We start from the raw sequence: 26,893 nt of genomic DNA on the forward strand, positions 1-26,893 counted from the left end.
AACTTCAGTCTCTTTGATTGACAGAATATTTCTTAACCAAATAATGTTTCTTACCACAGTTTTTCCTTCCAGTCTAGGATTATATAGTGCATATAGTTGTCATATGTCTTTAGTCTTTTTTTAATATGAGATAATTCTTCAGCCTTTTAAAAAATACACCATTATAAATGTAGTCTTTTTTTTCTACTTGTAACTTTTTATTGCAGTGAAATTTACATAATGTTAATCATTTATAAGTGAAAAATTTAGTGGCAATTTGTACATTCACAGTGTAAGAGAATCTTATTCTTTTTGAGTTTCTCTGATGGCTCCTCATAATTAGCTTTAGATTGTATGTTTTCCATCCAGAATATTGCCTAAAATGATGTTTTGTCTTTCACATGCTATTACCTGGCATTCTTTTGTCCTTCATTGGTGGAGGCACTTTTTACTGTTGTCAATTTCTTTACTGTATATTTCCTCTTGCAGACCTTAAGTCAGCAAGGAAACACTTAAAACCATGCAAATGTTGTGTGCCCCTCCTCTATGCCAATTTAGAATCTATTGATTCTTCTTAAACCATTCTTCTTTTTTTTTTTTTTTTAAATATATTTTATTGATTTTTTACTGAGAGGAAGGGAGATAGAGAGCTAGAAACGTCTATGAGAAACATCGACCTGCTTCCTCTTGCACACCCCCCACCGGCATGCAACCAATGTACATGCCCTTAACCGGAATCGAACCTGGGACCTTTCAGTCCGCAGACCAATGCTCTACCACTGAGCCAAACTGGTTTCGGCTTAAACCATTCTTAATTTGTTGGTTGCATAAGGACAATTTTCCAAGTCTAGCACATTCTCCGCATTTATTAGTCAGCACTCATATTTTCAGGTACTCATGAATCCCTGTTTGATTCAATAGGTTATAATCCACCACTGTTCTTTTGATGCTTAAAATGTCCCAGTTTTGGCTGATAAAAACCTCCGCATCCTGCCTCCTGGGGCTTTGTTTTATGGTCTCATCATTCTCCGAGCACATCCTTGTTTTTTTAGCACAACAAGTTACATCACACTTATTTTGTACCCTCCCAACCCTGGAATCTGCCATTTTCCCAGGGAACTCACATCCTTTATAGTGGGGAATGCTACTTAGAACTCAGAATTGGTCTTAGCTTGTGTGGCTCAGTTCTTTGAGTGTTGTCCTATGCACCAAAAGGTTGCCACTTGGACTCCTGGTCAGGGCACATACATGGGTTGTGGTTGATCTCTGGTCAGGGCACATATAGAAGGCAACCAATTTATGTTTCTCCCTCTTTCAGCCTTTCCCTCCCACCCCCTCACTCCCTCAGTCTCTCTCACCTCCCTTCTCTCTTAAGTATGTCCTTGAGTGAGGATTAAAATACTCAGATCTGGGCCTTTAGGTATATTTGTATTTGCTTCTATGATCTTTCAGTGATCAGTGCTAGGAAATATATGCATCTATGTACATGCATCCATTCATGTGCACATAAACATATATGTATGCATGTACATATGGAAAAATAAACACAAGAATAGCTAGTAAAACACTGAAAAGAAAGCTATAAAGGTGAACTAGGTCTACCAGATATTAAAGCACATTACAAAGCCTCTATAATTAAAACGTGCGGTACTGGTGCATAAATAGACAAGTAGAGTAGAATACTTGCTTGTAACCTCTTCAAGAATATATGTAAAAACTGGATTTTTTTATCCTAGAAAACAATAATTAGGGTACAAATGATAGGGAATAACGTTTAAAAGTAAAGTCAGTTATAAAAAGTCTTTACTTCTTACCTTAAAATTAATCTTTAATCTTTAATATCTTATTTAGGTTTGCAATGAGAATTCCCTCTTCAAAAGTCTTTCCCGCTATCTGGTACGCCGGAAGGATCCAGAATTGTGGGGCAGTGTGCTGCTGGAAAGCAATCCTTATCGGAGACCTCTAATTGACCAGGTAAAGTTGACAAATGGGATTAAGGCTAATCTTTTAACTATGAATAAAACCTCTTTTTTCCCCACATCATACACATGAACCATATTTAACTATGAGAGAAGGCAGTAAAAAGAAACATTTTAAACATTTAATTATTTTTAAAAATATATATTTTGTGTGTGTGTGTATTTTAAAGGAAAATAGAAAACTAAACATTTAGTAAAATAAGAATTGCTGTTATTAATAACTGAGAATTGACTAAGTTGATTTAAGACAATCTAAGAATGAGAATTGATAATAGAGAAAATACAAAAGACTAAGTGGAGTAAATGTTAAATCTCTTCCCTAGTAAGCATAAAACTGCAAGAGAGATGTGGGGTTATAATCATATAATATTTAAAAATTTTTTAAACCCTAAAAATTAAAGGTTGTTATAATGGTTCTTAAATTCTCCTTGTGAAAATATAAGTATAAAAAAGAATGCAAGCTATTTTTTTTTTTCATCCCTCTTTTAGGAAGCATTTCTAAGGAAATTTTTTAAATAGAAACAAATCTCAGAAAAAAAATACTGCAGTATCTGGAAACCTTGCAAATAGCCGAAAACAGAGGAATTATTGAGTGTATAATGCTTTATCTATGTAGCTGAATTATATGTAGCCAATAAAGTGATAATGGGGAGTGGTTATTATGAGTAATGTTTTTAATGAGAGAAAAGATTGAAATTATACAAGTAGGGTAATTTTTCAGGAGAATGGAAGTATATATGATCTAGTTATACATGAATTTGTTTATGAATACTTTTGGGTGGTAAATTTAAAGTATTTTTCCTCCACTTTTTTTTTCTATTTCAAGTTTTCTGCTGAAAAGCCAACTTAGTTTTATTAGATTGTATCTTCAAAAATCACTTTGATTCTCAGGATTTTTTTTCTGTATATCCTCTGTAGGTTGTGCAGACAGCCTTGTCTGAGACTCAGGACCCTGAAGAAGTATCAGTAACCGTCAAGGCTTTTATGACTGCAGACCTTCCTAATGAACTTATTGAACTGCTGGAGAAAATTGTTCTTGATAACTCCGTATTCAGTGAACACAGGTATGCTCTGAGAGGGTTCCATGGGCTATTTATATTCAGTCTTTCATTATGGTCTGTCAGTTTTGGGAAGAAACAAAGAGACAAAGATTTGAGTATACTGTCTCAATTCTCACTCTTAATACCCTCCTCTTCTCTCCCTACCTCCTGAGACAAAAAACTCTAGTAGTATAGCCACAGTGCTTATTCCTTAGCACTAATGAGCTATTAAAATATTGTGTTTAAATCTTTCTTTATCTTAAAGAAATCTGCAAAATCTCCTAATCCTCACTGCAATCAAGGCTGATCGTACCCGTGTTATGGAGTATATTAACCGCCTGGATAATTATGATGCTCCAGATATTGCCAATATCGCCATCAGCAATGAGCTCTTTGAAGAAGCATTTGCCATTTTCCGGAAATTTGATGTCAATACTTCAGCAGTGCAGGTAAATAAACTTCAGGTTACCTAAGTTTATATACTAAATGTAGTGATTTCTCATGATTCAATATATGTATTATCCTTTGAGGATGAGCATAACCAATTGCTATGGCATAGGAGAGCAATAAAATCCTAGCCATTTCAGTGTAATTGCTGTGTGCTGAGATTCATTTTACTGTAACACTAATTCAAAAATTGGTTGCTTAGGTTTTAATTGAACATATTGGAAACTTGGATCGGGCATATGAATTTGCTGAACGCTGCAATGAACCTGCGGTCTGGAGTCAGCTTGCAAAAGCCCAGTTGCAGAAAGGAATGGTGAAAGAAGCCATTGACTCTTACATCAAAGCAGATGATCCTTCATCTTACATGGAAGTTGTTCAGGCTGCCAATACTAGTGGTGCGACTTCTTAACTATTATGTATTTGTGACCTCAGAAAATGTATCTAAGCTCTGATTAAGCTAAACATTAAGATAAATTGTGTACTCTGAATTAAGTAGGAATTAGATACTTCAGGGTTACTTTTGAAAACATGTAGCCCTCCATTTTAATCCAGACAAAGAGAAGCTGCATTTTTTGAGCTTGCAAGGTTCATGGGAAGGATTAATTTTCTGTTTTGAATTTTCATAAAATTCTGATGGAGCTCTAACGTTACAGCTCTAAGGGAAAGGGGATGTCCACTATTCATTTCATTAGTGATAAAACAGAAGTTTAATAGAAGTTTTGCAATTATAGGTGTATTACACTGTGTATATTTGTTATCGTCTATAATGTTTTCCTTAAAGGGAAATTAATAGTAGTTCTCATTTACTCGGGTGAAAAGATAAACGTTAAGATGTCAGTGCTTGTATTACTTTTTTCTTTTCCTATACCTAGGAAACTGGGAAGAACTGGTCAAGTACTTGCAGATGGCCCGTAAGAAGGCTCGTGAGTCCTATGTGGAGACAGAACTGATATTCGCACTGGCTAAAACAAACCGCCTTGCAGAGTTAGAGGAGTTCATCAATGGGCCAAATAATGCTCATATCCAGCAAGTAGGTTTCTTATTCATATATATTTTTTTTTTTTGAAGAATGTTAAAATAAGTAGCTGAGTAATGTCATTAGCTTAGTAGGATCAACACATCACAGCTGAAGATTTCCAAGGAAAAATATCTTACAGGAAAAATATTGTTTTTCACTGTTACATTGAGTTGCAACTTTGGAGAAAGGATTGAGTTTAGGCTCGCTGAAAATGGATTGTCCTTTTTTTTTTCCAGGTTGGTGACCGTTGTTATGATGAAAAAATGTATGATGCTGCTAAGTTGTTGTACAATAATGTTTCCAATTTTGGACGCTTGGCATCTACCCTGGTTCACCTGGGTGAATATCAGGCAGCTGTTGATGGAGCTAGGAAAGCAAACAGTACCCGAACATGGAAAGAGGTAATCTCAACACCTGTTTGAGTGAAGAATTAAGGTGTTCTTTAGAAATGCTCTTAAAACTGTGAATCGAATTAACCAGCAATGTTTACATTTGAGTTCACATATTTGACATTTTTATTGTAGGTCTGCTTTGCCTGTGTAGATGGGAAAGAATTCCGTCTTGCTCAGATGTGTGGGCTTCATATTGTAGTACATGCAGATGAATTAGAGGAACTTATTAACTACTATCAGGTAATGAGCAGGAGTCTTTCATATTAATTGAGAGCTTTTGCCACACATAGTCCTTTCTTTAATTTACTATCTTTCTTATTCAGGATCGTGGATATTTTGAAGAACTGATAACGATGTTGGAAGCAGCTCTGGGACTTGAGCGAGCTCACATGGGGATGTTCACTGAATTAGCCATTCTATATTCTAAATTTAAGCCACAGAAAATGAGGGAGCACTTGGAGCTGTTCTGGTCCAGAGTGAATATACCTAAGGTAACCAGCCTTTAACATTTGGAGGCAACTGTATCGCTAAAACTAATATTTTAAAATACCCCCTTTTGGACTACTAGGTAGAATCAAAGACTCATATCTAAAGCAATTAAATCTTTCTTACATAGGTGCTAAGAGCTGCAGAACAAGCTCATCTTTGGGCAGAATTGGTGTTTTTGTATGACAAGTATGAAGAATATGATAATGCCATAATTACCATGATGAATCATCCCACTGATGCATGGAAAGAAGGGCAGTTCAAAGATATCATTACCAAGGTATGTACCTTCTTCAGAAGACAAAACGAAGGCTTCAGATTACGTAAGCTCATTAGGAAGTAACTCTGACTTATGTATGGATTTTCCCCATTTTAGGTTGCCAATGTGGAATTATACTACAGAGCAATACAGTTCTACTTAGAATTCAAGCCTCTGTTGTTAAATGATTTGCTGATGGTGCTGTCTCCACGGCTGGATCATACTCGTGCAGTCAATTATTTCAGCAAGGTATTTATTTTTAAAACTTCAAAATATTAAAGCAAGGATCTAAGACATGCTTGAATAACTTTTGTCCATGGAACTTTACCCATGTGCTATATTTGTAACAAACTCTTTCTTTTAAAGGTTAAACAGCTACCCCTGGTGAAACCATATTTGCGTTCAGTTCAGAACCACAACAATAAATCTGTGAATGAATCACTGAACAACCTCTTTATTACAGAAGAAGATTATCAGGTAAAACCTTTTGATTCTTGCATATATTCTCAAAACTTGGGTTATAATTAGGTTGTAAAATTGGTATGTTTTGCAATTAAAACAAAAAGAGGCCATTATCCTTAAAATTTTAAACAGTGGGTATTTGTATGCCTATGATTTAAATTTAATGAGGTGTAAATTGATAAATTTGACTTCCTCCTAATGAAGTGCCAAGTTTGCAGAATTTTGCTTAGATCTTATCTCTCTTTAGAAAAAATTATGGTTACTTTATCCCTAAACATCTAGATTATACATAGGGTTGAAAAGTTTTTGATCTCTTAACTAATCCTTAAAACTTACTTGGTATTAACTATATTTATTCACTGCTTTTCTTGTCCAATACCATATTAGAATTCGTTTAATAATCCTTCCCTTGTGAAGGGCTTCATGAGAACAAAATTAAGAGTTAAGATTCAGTGGGCTCTTTTTTCTTTTAGGCTCAGATCCCATGCCTATCCTGTTGAGTTGTATCAGGAGTTTCCTCAGAGCATGAAATCTTACCCTTCAAATTATAAATTTTTCAAATTTCATAACCATTCATGTTAGTCCGTGATATGAAAAACCTTGGAGAAAATTGCACCTTTAGAAATTTTACAGTATCTTTGAGGTCTTTGTTACACAATTATATTGAAAAACCTTGATGATTGTTTATTAGATTACAACTTTGTGGTTTGATGTTTGAATCTAGGCTGTCACATTTTAATAATGATTTACTGGTCCTCATCATACATACATGTCATACATTGATCATGTCATATACAATCAGTTATGTACATAATGGCTTACTGATGAGGAATAATGGAACATAAACTTAAAATTAGAATGGGACACTGATTTAAAATTTGGCTTTTCTTTTATTTTTTTTAAGGCTCTGCGAACATCAATAGACGCTTACGACAACTTTGACAATATCTCACTTGCTCAGCGTTTGGAAAAACATGAACTCATTGAGTTCAGAAGAATTGCTGCTTATCTCTTCAAAGGCAACAATCGCTGGAAGCAGAGTGTAGAGCTGTGCAAGAAAGATAGCCTGTACAAGGTGGATGGAGTTGGTGGGGGCAGGGCCATTAAACCAACTGCTGGATGATCTGTGTTAATCCTAACGTGGTATACTACAAGTGATTATGGTCTTTAAAGTATTAGCTTATGAATATGAGAATTACCTTTAAGCCCCCATTTGAGGATATCATAGTTAAGTGAATTTTTTCATTCTAGGACTATCTTATTTTTATTTCAAACCTCTCTCACACACACACACACACACACACACACACAAAAGAATGCTTTATCTGTCTATTCCTTTTCTTTCAACAAATATTTAATTTAAATTATATAACTGGTACTCTTCTCCCCCACCCCATTGTATTGCTTGATTTACCAGTTTCAGTATATTTGAGTTTAATGTTTGACTTTCATCTGTTTGAATAGGATGCAATGCAATATGCCTCTGAATCTAAAGATACTGAGTTGGCTGAAGAACTCCTACAGTGGTTTTTGCAGGAAGAAAAAAGAGAATGCTTTGGAGCTTGTCTCTTTACCTGTTATGATCTTTTAAGGCCAGATGTTGTCCTGGAAACCGCCTGGAGGCACAATATCATGGATTTTGCCATGCCCTATTTCATCCAGGTCATGAAGGAATATTTGACAAAGGTAATGGCATCTCTGGGTATATTCAGAACTAATTATCTTGAATATATAAAACTCCATGTGCAGACTTCTTTTTTTTTTTTTCAATGTTTTTTCTCTAGTAAAAGTAAGTTATTTAGTTTATTCAAAAATATTCCTGTTTTCCATAAATTTTTAATTTTTGACCAATGACATTGCATGGAAAAGGAAACTCAAATCATAACTTGCCAGAATGTTTATCCTCAATGTATTTCTGAGGATGAATAGTATTACTTCTACATTGCATGTTAGGTGTTTGTTTTTTTTTTAAATATTTGATTAAAAATTTTTTTCAAACTATCTTCCTTAGATCAGTTCTTACGATTCATATATCTAGAAATAGTAGTATAGATTCCCTTTATTTGGTTGATTCTTGACTTTAATATGTATGCCTAGTTCCCCTGGGGAAGCTACACCTATATTCTTAAAATCCTGTTAATCTTCTCAATATTTTGATAGTTTAACCCCTAATTTTAAAATATCATAGGAGATTAACAAGTAATGACATGTTTTCTAAAAGTACATTAAACAAGCTGGGGATATAATCTTATAAAGGTCACTTATTTGTCTTAGTGTCCCGTTTTGATGTTAGATATTTTTATTCACCCTATCTTCAACAGTTACTAGATTTTTTTGTTGTCGAACATTTAAAGATGATCCTAAAGGATCCATTTCATTAGAGAAAACATACTTATTAAAATTCATTTCACATCTGATGTGTCCAGCATGCCTTTTCACAGGGGGGAATAGCACTACTCACAGACCCCGGCATACTGAGTGTTTTTTAGGCCAGCATCTAAGTAGTTATCATTGTGTTCAGTGATAATATTTTAAAAATTAATACTTTTTGTGTGTAAGTCCAGAGTATCTTAGCCATAGATGAGAATTCTTTTCTTATGCATAATGCCAACTTGTGAGACCTGGCTCTAAGCTGCTGTTAACCAAAGTGCTATAAATTTTACTAGCTGCTTTCTTTCACACTGACTCTAGCATAAATTCTTCTGCAGTAAGCTCTGAAGTTAAGAATATATATAAATTCTAAATTTTGCTTACAGTATGCCCTTTATTTTCACTTTTCTCATACCTTTTTTAGTGGTTAGATGTTTCTCCCCTAAACCTTTGTTGCTGATTCTACCTTTTTATGCTCAATATGGAATTTGATTTTTTTCTAAGCTGCACCTTCTGAATTCCTTTGCAGGTTGATGCAATAAAGGAAAAGGTGAAAGTTGATTCTTTTCCATCTTTAAGTCTGGAAGACTAAGTCTAAGGAATTTGCATGATTTTTTCCTTCCTTTTCTATACTGCTGCTGCTGCTTTTTCCCCCCCAATAAATTTTCACTAAAGCCTCTGCAAGTCCCTTGAGCCATAACTATAATAGAGTTGTAGGACATTAGTAGATGTTTGGTACTAATCGGCTAATAGGCTTTAGGAAGGGCAGGAGGCTAATCAGTAGTTGGTTCACAGTCTCTCTTAAATATATTATTAAAAACTGAGCATGGTGAGTTTCCATATTAATTTCAAAGTTTCAGGAAATTTCTCTTCCCTGTCAGGGTATCTGGACCATAATAGGATTTTCTTAATACTCTAAATAAATTTAAACAGCCTCTGGTTTTATTTTGTGAGCTTGCCTGACAGTCGCTGAATTTATATCTGTATATACATGCCCTAAAAGGCTTTTTGGGATTTTTTTTGTTATTGAAGGACTGTGATCCAGTTTCTGATCTCTTGATTCTTACTAATTTTTTGCTGAAAGTAGATACAAGAGATACTAGCTGCTTCCGAAGAGACTTTCCTCATGTTTCTCCAGGTGTCCAGTTCTTATGGTGCTAGTCCATTCTCAAGAAGACTCAAACTTTTTTAAGTATGAGAGGAGCTTGCTCTAATTGCTGCTAAGCAACATGGATTATTTCTATATATAACAAAGCAGTATTAACTTCTACATTTTGTAATACGGCACACCTCTGAAGCCACCTCAAGTTTGCTCTCTTATTCATCTGTTGGCTTATCCATAGTAAATTTAGGCACCTTTTGGTTGCTGCTTCCTTAATTGGCTTGTCACCATCCCAGTATAAGTGAAACCAATTTTCAAACTTATGTCTGATATCAAATTGTGGTTAAGAAAAGGGTGGGAAGATAAAAGAGAGTTGAAACAAATTTGAACGAATTTGGGTGGGGGACAATGCCTTGGAATTATGTTGAACCAAACTGGAGTCACCATTGGAACTTAGTGGCAAACCTGAGTAAAATGCATTGTGTGAGGCCCTTCAGCAGCTAGTAAGCAAGGCAGTTAGAAAGCGTGTGTGTGAAAAACAGGTAATTGAACTGCAGTGTTATGCGTTGTTTTAAATCAAGCATGTTCAACAGTCATTGCAATTACATCATACTACTTTTGAAACTCTTAAAGCATTGCTGTGGGCTGTGTGTGTTTCTTGAGAGCCTGTATAGCAACAGTCATCTTCAGATCTCACTTCTTGCTTCAGTACTTTTGCCTTTTTTTCATGCACACATACACCAAAATAACTGACTGCATGTTAACTTTTCTCTGCAGCATATTGCAGTCTCTGTGGAAAAGCCTTTTACATTACAGTGAATTTTCAATAGTACAGGTGGAACTCAGTGACATGCTTACCTGAAATTTTTCTTTTTAAATCCAAGGATCAGAAACTTTTGTTACAGCTCTTAACAAAAGCTTGTGTTCGTAACAGCCTTCTCTGCTTTTTCTTTTTTGAGCAGTCTAAATTGGGTCTATGGAATAAAAAATTGGATGTTGCTGTGCCAGAGGCTGTCCTATTATATAGAAAAATCAAAATTTTTTTGCTTAGCTTGGTGCTATTCCTTCAAAGTTCTTATTTTTTTGTGATTTTTCCCCCTATGCCCAGCCTGCCTGTGTTTCTGCCTGGGCATTGTGATTTTGCTAGTTCTTCTAAGTCTTACATGTACTTCTGGAATAGGTCTCTGTTTCCAACATCTGACTCAGACATCAACTTTAAACATGTGTTCACTTTAGATTCTTTTCCTTGAAAGTCTGGAAATGTATTATGCAGTGGTGGGTTTTTTGTTGTTTAATTTTTCTTCTTTTTAGAAGTTATTAATGTACACTCATCCATGTATTTTTTTTGCACAACCTCTTTAGCTTGGATACTGTTTAGGTTAGCAGAACCCCATCTGACCCTTGGTGGCACATACCATACTTTAAAGTATACAGCTGTAATAATTTTTGTTGTAAGTTTGAATACCAAACTATGGGTATTTTTCATGGTACTTATACTCAATAGTGGTCTTTAATTTGACATTGGGTAATTTATAACAGATGAACACTTAGGGTATAAAATAAGAAAATGTATGCAAAAGCAAATTAACCCAACTTCCTAGGGTGGGGAAACCATATTTTACCTAAAGGTGTCTAGAGTCTGCCTCAGTTTACTTTTCTTATATTTTGTTCCTTGAAATAGTAGGATGGATTAGACCCATATTTTAAATATTTATCGTATTTAATGTTAAAAAATTAGTACATATATGAAGTACTATCCTAATCTTATCTGAAGTGGCCTATCTGAAGACTCCAAGACACCATTTTAAATAATTTCAAAAAGAAATCAGGGGCTGCTCTAACCTTTTTAGCAGTCTTTATAGCTTTTTCACTGATGTTTGCATGTCTTTTTTTGTGAGTGGTTTTTTTTTCACTATTTGCCTTTTTGAGGAACATTTAATAAAAAGTTTCTTCCTGAACTCTGCCCCATCTCACTGCACATTTATGACTTTGAAAACCACTAGTAGCAATAACTTTGAGATTTGAAGTATAGTTATGCTTTGGTTGAGATACTGACTTTTAAATATAGTTTAAAAGACAAATATAGTAAATAGTTCAAAAGACAAGTGAAAGTTGTGCAGAGGAGATTCCCTAATCCTAGTGTCCTGATGACTTCTTCCTAATTCTTCACAGAATTACGGAATCAAATCATGTTAGTTCTAGAAGACACTTTACAGATTATGTCGTTCACTGTCTCAGATAGACAAGGACATTTTTTGAGGTCAGTGCAGTGGTTTGCCAAGGTCACACAACTAGTTAGTGAAAGGACCTATGTATTTTACCTCCTTTCATTAATACATATGGACTCCTCTTCAGTCTTATTTCTGTCAGTATCTACATTTATTTAGAGTAGCTAGCATATAATAGCCATTTACTGTTGCTTAATTAAAAGCAAAAAACTCTTAAGGGCTACTTCTTAGAAAATGGAGCATAAAGCATGCAGCCTGTCTTTATATTAAAATAATCAAATATGGAGCCACTTGAGTCTTAAACTTTAGTTTGTACCTATAACCAGTATTAGCAGAAACTGTTCACACTGGGCAAAAGGTAGCTTAATCTGCATAAGTATTTGTCCAGTCATCAGACTCATTTTACTTTTTTTGAGAACCATTTCCTTTGGGGAAGAAGTCTTACCAAGTCATGAGTTCATTATTATCTTTGGTAGGCTTTAATCTTCATCTGTAAAAGTGGTTCCTTCTCATATCTCCCTCCCTCAGGCTGGCTGCAACCTAGCATGCCCAGTTTTAGCCTGGCGTGCGCTTTAATGGCATTTATAAATCCCTCCTTCCAGAGGGTTTATAATGACAGTGCTGAAAATCACCTTGACTGAAGTATGAACATTGCCATTGAATTTGAGGGGGCCTGAGAATGTTCTTTCTAGTCTTTTTATTTTGACAAAATTTAATAAACTAAGGCTTTTCCACTTTCTGCCATAAACCTAGGTTTATAATACTTTTGAGGTGCTAATTAACATTACCTGTTTTTCTCCAGGTGGATAAATTAGATGCTTCAGAATCACTGAGAAAAGAAGAAGAACAAGCTACAGAGACGCAACCTATTGTTTATGGTAATCTCTATCTCTTTTTAACTTTACAGAAATAAGAGTAGATATAAATGTTTCATTCTTTAGGGATTCTACCTCAAAATAGAAATATAAAAGCTTCTAAAATGCCAAAGGCTCACTGAGTAAAGAAATAATTCTCTCTACTGTTATTCCACCCCACCCCCAAAACAGTCTCAAAGCAGGCATTTTAACCCCTCAGGTAATCTTAAATGCAAAGACTGTCTCAAAAATCTTAAGATCATAATCTCATTTTCTCTATTGCCTGGTCACTGGTTGATTGCTTATTCATAAATTACTGAAGAATAATAATTGGTGAATTCAATTTTCAGAAGTGCCAAGACTATCTTTAGAATGCTTTAGAATCAGGGATGGGAAATCATTTTTCTGCCAGGGGCCTTTTGGGTATTTATAACATTATTTGTTTAATATAATTCACTTAATATAAATTCATTTTGCTATAAAAAAAAAAAAAAAAGCTCCTAGATTTATTAAATTTCTAGTCTTGCCTGTAATTGCTTTGGTAGTGCCAGATTAAATTATTTCAAGGGCCTATATGGCCCAGGAGCCGGACATTCCCTACCCCTGCTTTATATAAAGAATACATCCTCTATTTAAATTCTTACTGGGGCAGAGAACCTAAATAGAGATTCCATTTGAAAACTTTCTAGAGAGATAGGATCTTCAAATTCTCAGTTAATATTTAAGGCAATTTAGTTTCTTCTTACATGTTTACATCTGAACTACCTTTTTTCCATTTCATTCTTGGTGAACAGATTCATTTGAACAATGAATTTGAAGAGTATAGGTTACAGTGCCCTTTAGACAAAAAAATTATAACCATTGTATCTCATCCTCCTAAAGGAAATGATAATATTCAAATCTATTATGACATTACCTCCTTTATATTAGGAATATAAAGGACTTTGGGGATTTAGAGGATCAGGGTAATTTTGACAAAGTTGAAAAAGATAAACTTTAAATAAATTGTTAGAGATGGGAGCAAGCTGTTTCACATACTTGAGATAGGAAACACAGTAGGGACCAAAACAGAATGAGTGTAATAATTCGGGAGCACTGACTCAATTTGGTTTGCCTTTAGGGTGTTTAAATGGATAGGCCTTATAAGCAGTGACAGTGGGATTGAAATTTCAAGACAAATGTCAATGTCAAGGTTAGAAGTGATTTTTAGAAACTGCTAGTTTCCAAAAAGAATTTGCTCACTAAAGACAGTTTTGTTGGTTATTCACAAAAAGGGGGGATGCGAGGTCGCTTGTGCTGGGAGAAACCTTGCTCTGGGATCACAGTCTGTGGGAGACCGAGCCCTTTGGCAGCAGCTGGGAGGACGCGCTCCATGCCCTTTCCCTCTAAATAAGCCAGCTTCTCTCTGGGTCGGTTTCTGTATGTGGCCAACAACTGTTTATAAACTTCCTAAAAGGGACAACAGAATAGATGAAAGAGGTGGTCTGCTCTAATGTATTTCATACCTAATATATATTTGAATATGCCTTGCTTTCTCTAAATTAGTACTAGATTCTTTGCTCAAAATGCATTAGGTTTCATTATCACGTAGATGTGCTTAAATCAGAAATTTAAATATAACTTTAAAATTTCAGTTATGTTAAAACCATGTCTATTAAACAATTGTTTTCCTGTGCTAATTACATTGTCATCAAATATAATGTGCAAACACCATGTTGTACAAAGGCTTATAAAGTAGCTGCCTTGCCTAATGTCAAGCATGCATGTGCATATTGCGTTAGGTGATATGAAGTAACATAATTACTGTCCCAGTTCTGACCCTTAGCTCTGCACTGCTTGTTGGCTTTATGGGCAGGACCCTTCTAAGGGTGACTGTCATGCCAAAGTTGTGGCAGTCAGCAGTGCTCCCCAAAACTCAAAGTTGTGATTATGCTGCTAGAGGAGGGGAGATTGGAGTGTGATAGTCCTACATTACTAACAGTTTCTACTGCCTCCTTGCCCGCCCCTGCTCCTTTTTGTTTCCCATCTTTAGGTCAGCCCCAGTTGATGCTGACAGCAGGACCCAGTGTTGCAGTCCCTCCCCAGGCACCTTTTGGCTATGGTTATACTGCACCACCCTATGGGCAGCCACAGCCTGGCTTTGGGTACAGCATGTGAAACGGAAAGCTGATCCTGTAGTCGCCTATTTTCGTACTGAAACATCGTCTCTACCCACTTCTCAGTTTATAACAGAGGAAAACAGGCACATGTTCTTGTAACCTTTATTTCATGAAGGACTGCGTTTTATTTCTAACTATAAACTTGGATCACCTATGTTAAAAGCTTATTTCACATTCCGCATCATTTTAGAATTTATTTTCAAAGGGGAATAGTTTCAATGTTTTATTCATCTGGGCTTTTTTCCTTCCCTTTTGTTCTTTGAAGAACTGCCTAATATTCAATCTGTTGTGAAGAACCTGATTTGCACTCCGTAGTGTTTAAAGAAAAACTCTAATATTGAAGCTCTTAAATTTAGTGTATGTAAACAGCTTACAATATGTATTGTCTAAATGCATTTAAATCTCTTTTATTCAAAGAAAAGCTAAAGCAAAAATATTGGTATGTGACCATGCGAGACTGTCAATGCAACCAAGACAACACTAATCATAATCAGCACAGCCTACACTGGACTGCAGTGCTCTCCAAAGTATTGGGAAAATGCATTACAGACAACCTGCCTGACTTTTCAATGAGCATAAGAGGCCCTCTAACCTATGCAGGTTTCCTGATTACGCCTATAGAAAATGCTAGTGTGTTTTTGCTCACTCCATATGTAACAGGTGCCCTTATGTTGTGCTGTATCCTGTGCTTTTTCTGTGAGACCATTCCATTCAAGAACAAAGAGCACCATGATTCCAATCTGTGTGTATTTACTAACCCTTCCCTGAGGTTTGTGTATGTTGGATATTGTGGTGTTTTAGATCACTGAGTGTACAGAAGAGAGAATTCAAACAAAATATTGCTGTTCTTCAGTTTTGTTTGTGGAATTTGAAAATACTCAAATTTAAAATAAATTACTGGACTGTGGAAATAACATGTAGAATGGAAGTTTTAATTAAATACCTCTCAAACTTAAACCAAAGGAACCATGGTGTTGGTAGTTCTATATTGGATTCCAAGGGTAGGGAGGTATGAGAGCAGAAATGGAATGAGGATCGGGACATGTGAAAACACATATCACTTTATACCATAAGGCACACTATAGTGGGCTACATTTCAGCTATCTCCATCATATTAACCAACTGGCACTTTTAAGTTTTATCTAAGCATTTTACTTCAATGAATAAGGTCATGGATGTGAAATTATATTATCTTGATATAAATATATAGAAACATGAAGTTCATGCTATTTCTCACCATGAAATTGTAAGGGTTCCCAAATTGTGGGTAGTATAAGGTGATTTTTTTAAACCAGTTTTTGAATCCAACTCTTGGCTGATGGCAAAGAATGTCACTTTAAGTTCATTTCACTATTAATCATCGGTAGAGTTAGAGAAACCCCTGCCTAGCCCTGTATTGCCACTGAAGGGTCTTTTTTTTTTTTTTTTTCTTTTTTTTAAATATATTTTATTGATTTTGTACAGAGAGGAAGGGAGAGAGTTAGAGAGTTAGAAATATCGATGAGATGCCTCTTGCACATCCCCTACTGGGGATATGCCCGCAACCAAGGTACATGCCCTTGACCGGAATCGAACCCGGGACCTTTCAGTCCCCAAGCCGACGCTCTATCCATTGAGCCAAACCGGTTTCGGCTCATTCCCTATCTTTAATTCCCATCCTATTTTCCTATAGCAAATTATAGTATTAGGTGGAAAAATCACCCTTTTGTTGTTTGTCCTAGTGAAGACATCTTGCTGTTTAAGATCTGGATGAACTTTTGTTTCTGCTGGATCTCTGCTCCCTTTTTTCATCATTATGAAAATTAAGAGGGAGAATAGTCATGTTCTAGATCTCTGTTCTCTCTTTTCCTTCCCTTCTCTAATAGAAACAAATTAAAATACTTCAGTTAAGGTTTCCTTATAGCATACTTTAAACTTTTTTTAAAGAACAAAAAAAGTCGCCGAAGCCGGTTTGGCTCAGTGGTAGAGTGTCCGTCTGCGGACTGAAAGGTCCCAGGTTCGATTCCGGTCAAGGGCATGTACCTTGGTTGCGGGCACATCCCCGGTAGGGGGTGTGCAAGAGGCAGCTGGTCAATGTTTCTCTCTCATCGACTTTTCTAGCTCTCTATCTCTCTCCCTTTCTCTCTGTTAAAAATAATTAAAATATATTTTTTAAAAAATAGTCTTATACTGTAATACTGAGTTGCCACTTAAGCCATCTATAATGGGTTATAGTAGAAAGAAACTGCTTTGACTTGCGTTCAAATCCTGAACAAAATGAACTTCTGAGCTTGTTCCCTGAGTAATTTTCTGAATTCTTTGCAGGTCTGTGTTTAAGTCACAAAATGCCTAGCTCAACACTAGACAATAGTAACTGTTGTACAATAAGTAGTAGAATGAATTGGTAATAAACTGTATTTTAAGGCATTTCCTAACATGACTCTGAATGATGGTCTTGGAGAAGGGATTAAAAACAGTTAACCAAGGGTATTAAGAGTCCTTAGCACTTTCCATGTAACTGAAACAAGATAGAGGAAGGGGAGACATTACTGGAAACTTTTCATAAGGTAAGCATGCTTTCAGTGATCTTCCCTAATATCCAAATACAGCCTTTGCACAAAACCTGTGATATTTGTTGACAACTATTTCAACATAGGCAGTATAATAGCAGGAGACTACCGGTAACTGCTGATCTCTGAGTAGGGTTGCTTAACTTTGCTATAAATTGATTTAGTTATGCAGACATTCTCACTCTAGTGGTTCTCAAACTTTTTCTTTAGAATCCTTTATACTCTTAAATCATTGAAGGTCCCAAAGTTTATATGGGGTTCCATTTATTGCTATTTACTGTATTAGTAGTTAAATTTTAAAAATTAATCCATTTAAATGTAATAGTAATAAACTCATTCTATGTTAACAAAAAGAATTATAAATTATTTCCCAAAACAAAGGTCAAGTGTAAGAGTGGCTGGCATTGTAGTATTTTTTATAACTTTCTTCAGAGTTTGCCTTAACACAGAAGACTGCTGGATTCTCATCTGCTTCTGCTTCTATGTTCAATCTGTTGTATGTTGTTTTTGTTGAAGTACATGAAGAAAGTATGGTCTCACAGATTTGTAACTAGGAAAGTGTTTTAATAGCCTTTTTAAGATACTTGGGGTTAGTTGAAATGTGGAATCTAAAATTATAAAAGTGAACTTTTTATACTGTGATATTAAAATCCATTGGTCTATCTTTACTTTGAATGGATTTTTTACCCATGCATGATTTGTACCCTCATGCATTGGTTATGTGGAAGACATTATATATTGTAAGATATTTGTGAGACACACTATTCTTACCAGAAAAGTCTTAAGTTTGGGGAAGCTTGGATGAGAGGCAGATATCAGTTTTCCTACATCCTGACAATTGTTATGAGATTCCTACCAAACATTCAGGTCTGGATAACCAGTTTGTCGGTGGTTCTTGCCAGTAAAAATTTTCCATGATAAAAGCAGCTAGTTCAGCTCACCACTCAGCCTCACAAGTATTTTAGTCATATTTTGATGTGCACCAGAAGTGTTTAATGCTAGACAGAATATTAAGAAAAATAGTTAAGGGTCAAACTTAATAATACTATTAGTGCTTCATCCAGAGCATTAAGTGAAAGTTGTTGTTTTTTATTGTGGGGAGGGCAGTGAAAACTACTTGTACAGGTAGGTGCCACTGCCTTAATTTGTGAAAGGTGCCAGCAGTTTTACCCACGGTGTAAAAGAAAAATGTGTTAATATTATAAAAATAGTTTTAACCCCCTGAACGTGTTGGAGAACCGATGGGCTCTGCTCATACTAACTATAGGTGAACTAGAGAACAAAATGTATCACCAGAATTTGCATACAATTCATTCTAGTAGATATGCCATGACTTATTAGTTACTTCAATCAGCCACAGCAGGCCGTTCAAAACGTGGAACCAACAGTCTGAGGCAAGCCTCAGAAATTACCTGAGCCAGAACCATGCATTTAGGATTGATTCTCTTCAAATCAATTACACTTTGTTGCATCACTTTTGAACCTAGTAGTATAAACATTCTCTTTAGAAACAGTTGCTACTGTGGCATCATTCACGGTTGCTATTTCTCCTGTGCTGTAATATGCCAGTGTAAATGGTATAAAACTGACCAAATATTCTAACTTTTAAGGCTGCCTGCAAACTCCTTTGAACTTATACCTTAGTTGTGCCATCATGCTGCTTATGTTGAAGTTAACTGCTAATTAACACTAATTTTTGAAGTTAACATGGAGAGTTGGAACCACTTAACATGTGCCTGTTATTAAAATTCTCCCTGGCATCGTAATTCTTAGGGATATGCTAAATTTAGAAATACTGCCGGGATCTTCCTAAAAGGTTCTCATAAAAAGGGCTTTTTGCAAGAATACATTGCAAAAAGGGTAGAAGCTGTATACCTTTGCGAGCTGAGAAGCTGGTATAGTGATACTTGTATTATGTCATGTTAATTGTATCAAGATCAAAAGGGAAATAAAGATGCGCATAAATAATTGAATTATCTAATTCCTTTAGTTCTAGGTAAACAATGCGGTGATGTGATGACACGCTCCTTTCACTTCACAGTGACCATAAATTCCTGCATGTGACCATTATCACCTTTAAGGTCCATACAGGCACTTTACAGGTTTCACTGCCTTCATTGTTAGGAAAGCGGGAAGTAAAGCAGCTTTTATAGGCTCTGATGTAGAGCCACTGCTGAGAACCTCTGGCCACAGGGGGTCTGAGGAGTGATCATGAAACACTGCACAGGTGGGTTATAGCAATGCTATTAACCCTTTGCACTCCGAACCATTCTGGACATTGGCTACCAGCTACTCGACGCTATTTTGCGGTGGAAACGTGCGTTGAATTAACTCAATTCCCCGTAACCACTAATAAACTGCAATGTCCACCCTGAGAGGGGACATCCGAGTGATATGCTAGAATTCCGATGTCCCCTGAGAGGGGACATCCGAGTGATATGCTAGAATTCCGATGTCCCCTGAGAGGGGACATCCGAGTGATATGCTAGAATTCCGATGTCCCTTGAGAGGGGACAGCGGAGTGCAAAGGGTTAAACCTCAACTTTGAGACATACATTTTTAAAACCCAGCAGGTGAGAGTCTAAAACCTTTTGTGGGTGGCCACACATCTATTAATAAAGTAGATGCTCAATCACCCAGAAAGTTATGGCAGGAAAGAACTTGCATCCAATGGAACTACCCTTGAACCCCTGATCCTCTAATGGTGACAGCAATAGTCTTGAGGAGCAGTTATTAACATGCAGGGGGGCCTACTCATGCATAGGAAATGCTTTCCCCACTTGTAATCCAATTTTGTTGTGACCTGTTTCTTTTAAACATTTTTTGTTTCAGGACATAAACCACCAGGACAATTTAACCAACTTTTTTTTTCTTTTTAGCCCAAGATAACTGTGTAACTGTGCCAAGTACATGAGAGAAGAACATGGGAACAGATTTCCACCTCAAGAACACTTAAATTGGGGGAAGAAACTCAGCTTTTATTGTTAGACTTTGACAGTTTCAAACACTTGTGGTGAGACAATCACGATACAAAATTCTACCTAGTAAAGTTTTAGGTGACCAGTGACTTTGTCAATCAGGTCTGCGGGTCCTGGCCCAATTCCCAGGACAGTCTGAGAACCTGGTGCGATCTGAGTGCGTCCAGCATCCTGGATTAGACTTACAGTCAGTCCCAGCATCTTCGCGTGGGTCAGTAGTGCAACCAGAGTTTCTTCATCGGGGGCTTTGACCACCACTTTGGGCTGGCCGCAGTATTCCCACTGTCGGAGCAGTTCGGGGTTTTTCCTTTGGATCTGCTTGTAGGCCGAAACGGCAGCATGCGAACACTGGGCAGCCACTTTCCCCTTCCCCATCTTTAAGTCATTTCGCACCACAAGGATCATTTTGTACTCCCCGCTCTCTCCTAAGATGCTTGCTTCAGTCCTGGCGTCGGTGTGTGTGTCACTGCCTGAGCTTCTGGGGGTCACCCCAAAGCGGACCCGGAGGCCCCAGCCCAGGCACATGCCACAAGCTACCCCCGCAGCCACACTGAGCGCACCGGGATGAGCCAGGTACTCCATCACCAGGGATTTGGAGAGCATCTGAAGGAGAGGGAAAAGGTTATCACTACACAGCAGTGAAAAGTTATAGGCTTATCAAATACCTTGATAGTATATCAGCAACAATATTTTAAAAACTGTGAGGTCACCCAGGAAAAAGGCACAATATATTTTGGATCTTATGTGTGTACCGCTTTTTCTCCTCTCTACTAGATAAAATTTCAAGAATACAGATGAAGCAATTTAAGTCATTATGAATCTCTATGTAAGAAGTATCTCTTGTTCTTGGCTACAACAAAGCTCTGTTCCTCACTCTATTTCACCAAGATGCCCAAAGGGTCTAAAGAAACAAAGAATAACTCCCCCCACCCCTGTTCTGGAATACAATGCTTTTGAATAGTGTCTTCATAATGCAATGTGGGGTGGCACCAGCCCCTCAGACAGGTTCTTGGTTGTCTATGTAATGGGTGTGGAGTGAGGTGCCTTGCTAACATTTACTGGACCTGAGCATAGAATGCTATACATCTTATAAGTGAAGATTGTCCCATTTACAAGTGCAAAACAATACACAAGATCCAATTTCATTTTACATACAAAATATTTTTTGCATTTAATATACAGTGAATTTACCAGAGTGCATTACATAAAAACAAAGGGAGATTGTCCTTTATCCTTTTTATCTTAAAAATTAATTCTTGTTACCCTAGCAAAGCTGTTCATGGTATTTGAGTCACCAATAAAACATACTAGTTTACATTTGAGGTTATTGGATTCATATGATTCTGTGGCACAAATCCTGGAAATATATATTTTATCACAAATTTTCTTTTTATTTTCCTGTAAAAATTAGGACATTGATGCTTCAAAGTTTATATATTAATTATATACAGTTTTATCAAATATTTTAATATAAGGATAGTGCAGGGGTAGGGGATATTAAACTTTATGATATAATTTATATACTACAAAATTAACTTTTAACATGTACAATTCACGTTTGAAAGTTAAAGATACTGAAATCATTTTTAAATTGTATGTTACATTTCGTTTGACCAAAAGACATCCTGGTCAGAGATGACTAGCAAATAAAAAAGAGAGAGGTATCTCCCGCATTTTGAAAATCCATGTTACATCACTTGCTTTTGTGAAAAACCTACATTAGTACCTGTTTTCAGTAACAAAAAGAAATCCGAAGGACATTTTCTAGTCTACAAAAAAAAGGCAGAAAGCAAAAAGTGTTCACTGGTTTTCAACGATTCAATACAGAGGCAGCATGCACCCAGAGTAGTAAGAGTGGCACTGCTTTCACTATGCAAGTATTATTTTAGGCTTCTTGTATTATGGTATGGTTTGGTAGATTATTTTCTGGGGCTTGGGAACACTCAAATTTTTCCATATAAATTAACAGGAATTTCTTCTTCACTTTACACCATCCATTTCTACTTACAAAAGATTTCATAGAGTTCTCATTTCTGATAGTGTACTTGTACATCATTTTAGTGGTCAGTAGATAAGCACAGGTTAGAAGTACAGATTTAAGAGAACTTAACATACAACTGAGATAATCAAAGTGGATGAGGCCACTGGGAAAAGTAGAGAGAAGAAAGAGCTAAAACAAAATCCTGAGGAAACGAACATTTAGGGTTCAAAAAAGAGTTAGTGATGGTTTCAGTCCTCTCTAACTGCTGTGCCTAATAAGGTAACAGGGCTGAGCAGACATAGGACTGTATGACTCTTAGATGTCTTTGCAGCCAGAAAAATAAATTATTAGAACCCACATTGGGACTTCTCTCTGATAATCTAACGACCAGACTCTAAACTGAACAATTAGATTCTCTGCTCTAATTCATAGGTTGCAAAGTAACCAAATATCTCATATATCAGAATCAGGTACTATTCTGGAGAAAGTAAGTTTACAGTTGTGAATTCACAAAATAGTTTATTCTTGTATTATTTATTATTTCCATATGACCAACTGTAAACCTACTTTTGCCCCACCCTGTACAGAAAAAAGACCTATTATATGTTGAAGAACATGCTAAACCCTTTACTTCCATTACTGTTGCAATGAAAATAAAAGGAAAATATTAGCCTCATTTTAAAGATAAGAATCAGAGAAGCTGCTTATCCACAGTAACATAAGAGCAGTACTAAAATGTGCTCAATATCAAGGCCATGATACAAAGCTCATCTTCAAAGCTCTATTCCCAAATCACCCAATGCCGAAGACCCCTGAAGCCTTTCTTGAGCTCCAAATTTCCATTTCCAGCTTCTGCTAGATCTCACCACTGAGATGTCTATGAAGTGATCTAAACTGAACTCAGTATCTTCCCTTCCCTCTCAAACTTCCTTTTTCTGAATTTGTCATTTCTATGTATCTCTGGACTTTTTCTCTTCTGTCCTACCAACCAGTCACCAACACTTGTTGAGTTGATCTGTCTTAAACCATCTCCTTACCTAAGCAGTGCCCCAATTATCTCTTAGCCAACAGCCTCTAAAACTAACTTCATTACCTCTAATCTTTCCACATTGCTTCACTCGTGCCCTAGTTCATCCTAGTCCATATGCCAGGATAATTATGTTCCTAAAACACAAACCTGAGTCTAACGTCCCTGCTCAAAAATCCCTGGATAAACGCCTGAAGAATAAGATAAACCCCTTCGCACGAAGTTAAAGCGCTACCCAATTTGGTTACAACCTACTTTATCCTTCTCACCTCAGATCCTGCCACTTACTGTACTATCCAGCCACACCAAATTACTAGGTCCCTTCAAGCAGCAATCCTTCCCTGCAATGATTTCTCTTCACTCAATAAACACACAGACAAAAACATCTTTTTACTCCTTAAGGCGCAGTTCAAATGCCTGTCTCGGAAATATTTATCAACCCCAGTCTTAACTATTCTTCCCAGCTGCTGTAGCACTTATACCTATCTCCTCCTGTGGGCCATAGTCTGTGGGGTCTACCTCTTTAATATTTTAAATATTTCTCTAGCCATTATGTCTGGGAACCAAATTTTCGATCATATTCTTAGAAACATTTTTTTCCTCCCTTCGTAGGGCTCAACAACTCGCTTCAATAAAAACTCAGCCGAGGGCGAGGCGCATGGATGCCGCCTGAATGGAGGCTTTGTCTGGGAACTGAAAATTCTGGGCCCTTCCCCTCCCTAGCACCTCGGACCTTTCTTCCAAAGGCTGGCTAGCAGAACCGGAACAGTGGCTCCAGCAGCTATGGGGAGGAAGGCCATTTCCGAAGATGAAAGGGTGGGGGTGCGATGTACGGAAAGCGATGGGAAGAAACATCCCAGCTGGAGAGAGGATGGAGAACGTCACCCTCCCCTTCGCCGAGTAAGGGGCCGACCTACCTACCTAGCGCGCTTCTCCTCGCCTCGCTCGCGTCTTCAGGCTCTTCCCTTCCGAGGAGCGAGCACGTTTCGACCGCACGAGGCGCCTCTTCCGCGGCTCCTGGACAACAAGTTCCGGATCAGGATTCGGGGAGAGAACAGTCATCCTCCCTCGCTCCGCCCACAGGTCCCGAACCCAAATCCCGCGACCGTCAGCCGAGGTTGCCGGAAGGAGGTGGGAACGTTTCTCTTCAGGAAACGGGTCTCCCGGGGGGACACGGACCGGAAGTGACGCAACCGACTTCCGGTTTTGCCGGAGCCCAGCGGCGAGTGTGAGAGTCGGTCTGGTGCGGCTTTCAGGATCCTGAGATCCGGAGAAGCCGGGGTCCGAGCGGGTAGGTAAACGAGCCCGGGGAATTGGGGACGGGAGCCCGAGACGTGCCTCGGAACTCAGCTTCTGCCCAGCTCTCCCTCTGGCACCGCGCAGACCCGGGCACCGTGATTTCCACTTCCAAGCAGTGTTTTCCGGGGCTCCTGACTCTGGCTGCCTGGCTGGCGGGAGCCGGCTTATCTGGGACACCTGTCCGGGCTTGGCCACCGGCACCCTGAATCCACACACTGGGCTCCCCGACCATTTGCCCTGGGCGCCACTGGTTTGCAAGCCCTTCTAAGCTTCTGTAGAGTTCCCACCTCTCCTTCCTCCCCCGGTTTCTAGGACTTTAAAGGGTCATCCCTGCTGCCGACCAAGCTGTTTAGAAGCGTGCGCTTTTTTAAACAAAATTCAGACGTGTTGTTTAATGTATATCTTGTTCTTATTTTTTTATTTAGAAATTTTTTTCACACTTGTCTGAAACGTGACAAGGTTGTTGAGATGTGGAATGATATAAATTAGAGGTTATCATTAGTTTTAATAGCTTGTAAGTTTGCGTATTGCCTCTATAACTACCAGCCACTGATCTTATGTTCATTGGTAAAGTTTTTTCTTCTTTTTTAAAAAAATTGATTTTAGAGAAACATCGGATGTGATAGAGAAGCTTCCCTTACATACCCCCACGGGACATGGAGCCCCAAACCTGAGTATGGGTGTTGGATGCTCCAGCCAATCGGCCAGGGCTGGTCTCATTTTCTTTTTGTTCAATTCAGTTACGAGGAACTGATTATCCCAATTTTCTCACTTTCCATCTTCTTCCTGCCTTTGGCTTGAATAACCACTTTTTTAGAATTGTAAAATATCATCAAACTTTAAGTCAGAGACCTTGATTGAAATCTGGGCTCCAATATTTATCGAGTGAAAGTTGACAGATTACCTAACTTTCTGAGCTGGTTGGTAAAAGTGCTGCTCATTTTATTTCATAGGAATGTCACAGTGATTGAGAGAGTAAATATGAAATCACCATGTAAGTGAAGATATGGTGATATTGACCTTTTACTCTGAAATCTGGACATCTCTAGTGCAGAATACTGTTCCTTGGCATCTTTTCGAAACTTGGTATATTACGTTGTGTAGCATTTATCAGAAAATATTATCATACATTTCTCTGAGATGATCTTTGCCCTACTTTTGAACACAATAAAAGCTAGCCAGGAATAATTAGATACTGTAATCCATTGAGTTAGTCACCTTAGTAAGTAGGTGGGGACTGGAAAATGAGTGTAGCTTTGTATTTGAGAGTCTAAGTCTGATCTTTTTTGGTCATCAGGTATTATTACTTAAGAATTTACAAGTGCAGAGGAAGCTAAGGTTTTTGGTGCTTTAATATAATTAAATGCCTGTTGAATGCAGTATTTAGAAGTAGAACCAATCTCTGTGAACATACAGATTTTTTAATAGGAGAAAATCGAGGCCCAGAAACAGTCAGTATTGGCTCGCCTGAGGTCCTATGGCTTAGGTAGTGCCAGAACCTGAACTGGAAATGAGATCCCAAGGGTTCTTTCTGTTCTGCTCAGGTTGTCTGTAGGCATCTTTATATGGTTTGGTAGTATTTCCTGGTTTGCATGAAAATGATTTCTCTTATGTGGTAAGGAGAGATATATGTGTGTATACATCCCTCCTTCCCCCTTTAGTGGGAAGAACCAAGGCAATTGGTTGGCAAGATTTGCAGTGGAATGTTATAAGGAAAGAAAATTAGTTCTATTCTTCAGAACAGTTATTCTGAGTTCATGCGTTGTTAGTATCAGGTATCAAGGTGTCTTCTTTCTGGCAAGTGGAAAAGACAGAGGATCTTTATAACACATGTCTCACTCACTGAATGTTTGCTAATACGTACGAGAAGCTGTATTAATAACTTTGCTCCTGCCAAATAAATTTCTATAAGCTGTTTGTGATTTCACCATTCTGTTATCCTAGAGGCCTGGTGCATGAAACCTGTGCACGGGTAGGGTCCCTAGGCCTGGCCAGAGCCAATTGGGGCCTTCCGGCTGCTGGCTGGGGCCTTCCTTCCCAGGCTACCATGTGCCAGCTGGGGCCTCCCTTCCCTGGATGCCATCTGGGGCCTGCCTTCATTCCACACCGCCCACTGGTGGTCAGAGCACGTCATAGCAAGGGATCAAACCCCAGGTCTCCCAAACTCCCAAGGGGACACTTTGCATATTAGCTCTATATATATATATATATATATATATATATATATATATATATATATATATATATATATATATATATATGTATGTATGTATGGATGGATGTA

The 26,893-nt window shown here is 37.5% G+C and overlaps 3 protein-coding genes across 4 annotated transcripts in view; 2 read left to right on the plus strand and 1 right to left on the minus strand.

Moving 5' to 3' along the window:
• The window catches only part of CLTC (clathrin heavy chain), a 68,352-nt gene extending 52,663 nt beyond the window's left edge, over positions 1–15,689 (plus strand). Inside the window, exons 18-33 of one of the 2 annotated variants that reach the window (XM_084861647.1) lie at positions 1,831–1,953; positions 2,877–3,022; positions 3,264–3,447; positions 3,648–3,840; positions 4,318–4,475; positions 4,700–4,864; positions 4,988–5,095; positions 5,179–5,346; positions 5,472–5,621; positions 5,718–5,849; positions 5,967–6,077; positions 6,967–7,137; positions 7,527–7,748; positions 8,962–8,982; positions 12,565–12,640; positions 14,649–15,689. In XM_084861647.1, the coding sequence (XP_084717773.1) occupies positions 1,831–1,953; positions 2,877–3,022; positions 3,264–3,447; positions 3,648–3,840; positions 4,318–4,475; positions 4,700–4,864; positions 4,988–5,095; positions 5,179–5,346; positions 5,472–5,621; positions 5,718–5,849; positions 5,967–6,077; positions 6,967–7,137; positions 7,527–7,748; positions 8,962–8,982; positions 12,565–12,640; positions 14,649–14,773 (2,253 nt within the window). In that variant the 3' untranslated portion in view covers positions 14,774–15,689. The remainder of the gene's footprint in view (positions 1–1,830; positions 1,954–2,876; positions 3,023–3,263; positions 3,448–3,647; positions 3,841–4,317; positions 4,476–4,699; positions 4,865–4,987; positions 5,096–5,178; positions 5,347–5,471; positions 5,622–5,717; positions 5,850–5,966; positions 6,078–6,966; positions 7,138–7,526; positions 7,749–8,961; positions 8,983–12,564; positions 12,641–14,648) is intronic. The other variant, XM_084861648.1, reaches the window with a different exon arrangement.
• Positions 15,690–20,281: 4,592 nt separating this feature from the next.
• Positions 20,282–24,370, minus strand: PTRH2 (peptidyl-tRNA hydrolase 2). The gene is made up of 2 exons (XM_084861757.1): positions 24,232–24,370; positions 20,282–20,905 (listed from the first exon to the last, which is right to left on the minus strand). Exon 2 carries the CDS (start codon positions 20,903–20,905, stop codon positions 20,366–20,368), a length of 540 nt encoding a protein of 179 aa, XP_084717883.1. The 5' UTR covers positions 24,232–24,370; the 3' UTR covers positions 20,282–20,365.
• Positions 24,371–24,465: 95 nt separating this feature from the next.
• VMP1 (vacuole membrane protein 1) overlaps positions 24,466–26,893 on the plus strand; it is a 99,902-nt gene continuing 97,474 nt past the window's right edge. The window contains exon 1 of the mRNA XM_084861747.1: positions 24,466–24,601. The gene's annotated coding sequence lies outside the window, so the exon portion shown is untranslated. The remainder of the gene's footprint in view (positions 24,602–26,893) is intronic.

The sequence above is a fragment of the Pipistrellus hanaki genome (genome assembly GCF_964339955.1).
Source record: "Pipistrellus hanaki genome assembly, chromosome: 16".
In the NCBI taxonomy this organism is placed as follows: domain Eukaryota; kingdom Metazoa; phylum Chordata; class Mammalia; order Chiroptera; family Vespertilionidae; genus Pipistrellus; species Pipistrellus hanaki.

Coding starts and splice junctions, on each gene's coding strand:
- PTRH2 (XM_084861757.1), bottom strand. CDS start 20,905: ATGCTCTCCAAATCCCTGGTGATGGAGTACCTGGCTCATCCCGGTGCG.